Source organism: Alligator sinensis, unplaced genomic scaffold (genome assembly GCF_000455745.1).
Source record: "Alligator sinensis unplaced genomic scaffold, ASM45574v1 scaffold437_1, whole genome shotgun sequence".
Lineage (NCBI taxonomy): Eukaryota > Metazoa > Chordata > Crocodylia > Alligatoridae > Alligator > Alligator sinensis.
Genome location: NW_005842176.1, coordinates 1,688,404 through 1,691,260, shown reverse-complemented (window position 1 = coordinate 1,691,260; position 2,857 = coordinate 1,688,404). Strand labels below are relative to the sequence as shown.

Sequence of the window (2,857 nt, the reverse complement as noted above, 5' to 3'; positions counted from 1 at the left end):
TCATCCCTGCTACTGTCTTGAGGGCTTTTTTCACATCTTTGTTGCGTAGGCTGTAGATGATGGGATTGACCAGGGGATTGACCACTGTGTAGAAAAGGGCACCCACTTTGTCCCAGTCTGGGATGTGCTGGGAGCTGGGCTGCAAGTACATGATGAAGATGGAGCCGTAAAAGAGGGAGATGGAGATCAAATGGGCAGAGCAGGTGGTGAAGGCCTTGTGCCGCCCGCTGTGTGAGTGGATGCAGAAGATGGCTGCCAAAATGGCTGTATAGGAGCCCAGGATAAGAGCAGTAATAGCCACCATGTTGCATCCAAGGGTGATGGCCAAGATGAGATTGTAGACATGGGTGTCATCACAGGCCATCTTCATCAGAGGTAGGGCATCACAGAAGTAGTGGTCTATGATGTTGTCCCCACAGAAATGCAGGTGGAAGGTGTTACTTGTGTGCACAATAGCATTGGTGAAACCAGCTGCATAGGAGGCTGCCACAAGCTGGAAACAGAAACTCCTGGTCATGATAGAAGAATAGAGCAGAGGGTTGCAAATGGCCACATAGCGGTCATAGGCCATGACAGCCAGCAGGAAGCACTCACTCTGGGCCAGGAAAACAGAGAAAAAGAACTGGGTAGCACAGGCAGCATAAGATATGATCTTGCTCTTGACCATGCAGTCAGCCAGGATGCGGGGGGTATAGACAGTGGAGTACCACATGTCTAAAAAGGAGAGGCTGCCCACAAAGAAGTACATGGGTGTGTGCAAGCATGAATTAAGAAAAATCAAAATGATCAGACCCAGGTTCCCCATCAGTGTCAGGATGTAGGAGAGGAGAAAGGCGAAGAAGAGGAAAGCTTGCAGGTGTGGCTCTGTTGTGAAGCCCACTAGGACAAACTCTGTCACAAGGGAGTCATTTATTCTTGCATTTGTGGTCTCCATAGGCATTCTCTGCTAACACAGGAAGGCAGAAGTATGTTAACACCTCTCCAGATGTCAGTCAGTTATGATACCCACATTTCCACCTGAGCTGGAAACATGGAGAAGGGTACAGTATTTATAAAAAAGTAAAAAAAATAATAATGATGTAGTAATGTGTGTAACAGCAGGAGGAACCAGGGAGCAGTCTTTAGAGCTATAATGTCTTTTAATGAGGGCTGCATGTGTGCACAACACTTTAAAGTGGGTTAAATGTTTTTGCACCGCTTTAATGGCATTGGTGTTTGTACGCATTGGCGGTGTATTGCACATTAATTCTAGCCACTGTAGCACATTCAGTGGCGTAATGACTTTGGAGCTCAGCAAACTAAAACACCTCCAAGGAGTTTTAGTTTGCTGCCCGACAGCCGCGAGTGAAGCACTGGGCTTGTGTGGCTCAGGGTGGCTGTGCACGCAGCCTGTGCATGCAGCCTGGCAGCATCCCAGGAAGGCAGGCTCCACCAAAGGGAAAAAAAAAAAAAAAGCAGTGACCCTGTTCTTTTTTTTTTTCTTCTCCTGGAGCTTGCCTGCCTGCATGAGCTGCACGGGGACCCGGTCCTTCCCTTCATGTCTGTGGTGCTCCCCAGGACTACCTGAGATGGGTGCCTGTGGGCAGGTACCACGGGGAGAGGGGGGGGCGGGGCACCACTGTCATGGAGGGAAGCACCAGCCCCCCCTCCCCCCCTGCAGCCCGGGGACCACTCCACCCGCCAGCAGCTCACCCTCCCATCCCCACTGCTGGAGAGGCAGGTAAGACACGGGTGTACACAACACAGGGGTTTACTTCACCCTAAATTGCAACGGTATTTTTAAAAACCCACCGCTTCAATTTAGGGCAAAGTAAACCCCCGTTTCATCTACACACGCACTTGTACTACAAATCCCAAGGGGAAAAGGAGTGGAAGCTTGACCCTGGAGTACGGGGAAGAGAGAGCATCATGCACATGGAACCTGGTCAGCCCCACACAGAGGAGTGCAGAGTGGAGCTGGAGATCTCACTGGCTTTTGTCAGCCAGGACTGTGGACTGAAGAAACTGAACTCAGCCTTGGAGGCAGCTGCAGGCTGCTGTCTGAGCACTCTAGGGACTAAAGGCTTGTTTGGGGACACCTCTAGAGGTGTGGGGGACAAATTAAGGTGCTGAGTATGTTACCACAGTGTTGATGTTTCTTTAACTTTAAACTGTTCTGTCCCTTTGGCCCATTGACTTGTGATCCTAACTCCTATGCTTTTCTATATAACGGTGGGAACTCCCTCTTGCTTCTTGTGCCAGTTTCTGGGGCTGTGGGGTTGGCACAGAGTTTCATAAGTATCAGACCGTTCAGAGCTGCAGGGCCCGATCATCAGCTGGAGTAATTCTGAGGTCTATAACTGAAGTTTGTTTGCTCTTTTTCTGATCTCTGTTCAGTTAATGCTAAATGCCACTCCAGAACCACACTTTAGCACAACACAAGTTATTTGGCTCAACCCCAGAGTAACTGGATAAAATGTTATGGCCTGTGATACAGTGGGTCAACCTAGATGATCTAATGGTCTGTCCTGACCTTAAAATCTAGCGACAGATTTCTCTTTCCCATTGTGCATTTAATGGTAAGTTTTATAGACACATAATAAGTGGAATTTTGGGTGCTTAGGTACAAGGTGCAATTCTATTGCCCCTGTCCTGTGGATGTGTAAACATATGAGCATAGACTGACCATGTGCAGTAAAATATTCAAATTTCCTAAATACATTTTCTTCTGTGCAAGCAAGAGCCAGACCAAAGGAACAGGTTAGGCAACTACAGGGAAATAAGGAGCTATAGTGGGATAATGCAGTTGCACAATGTTTGTAAAATTAAATGATGCTTTACTTTCACTGACCCCTAGAGGCCAAAATTCTTCCATAAT

General features: G+C 48.1%; 1 protein-coding gene across 1 annotated transcript in view; it reads right to left on the bottom strand.

Annotated features, from left to right (window-relative positions):
• LOC102371745 (olfactory receptor 9G4-like) overlaps nt 1-940 on the bottom strand; it is a 1,484-nt gene extending 544 nt beyond the window's left edge. The window contains exon 1 of the mRNA XM_014521019.1: nt 14-940. Coding sequence (XP_014376505.1) covers nt 14-940 — 927 coding nt within the window. The remainder of the gene's footprint in view (nt 1-13) is intronic.
• Between the last annotated feature and the right edge of the window lie 1,917 nt (nt 941-2,857).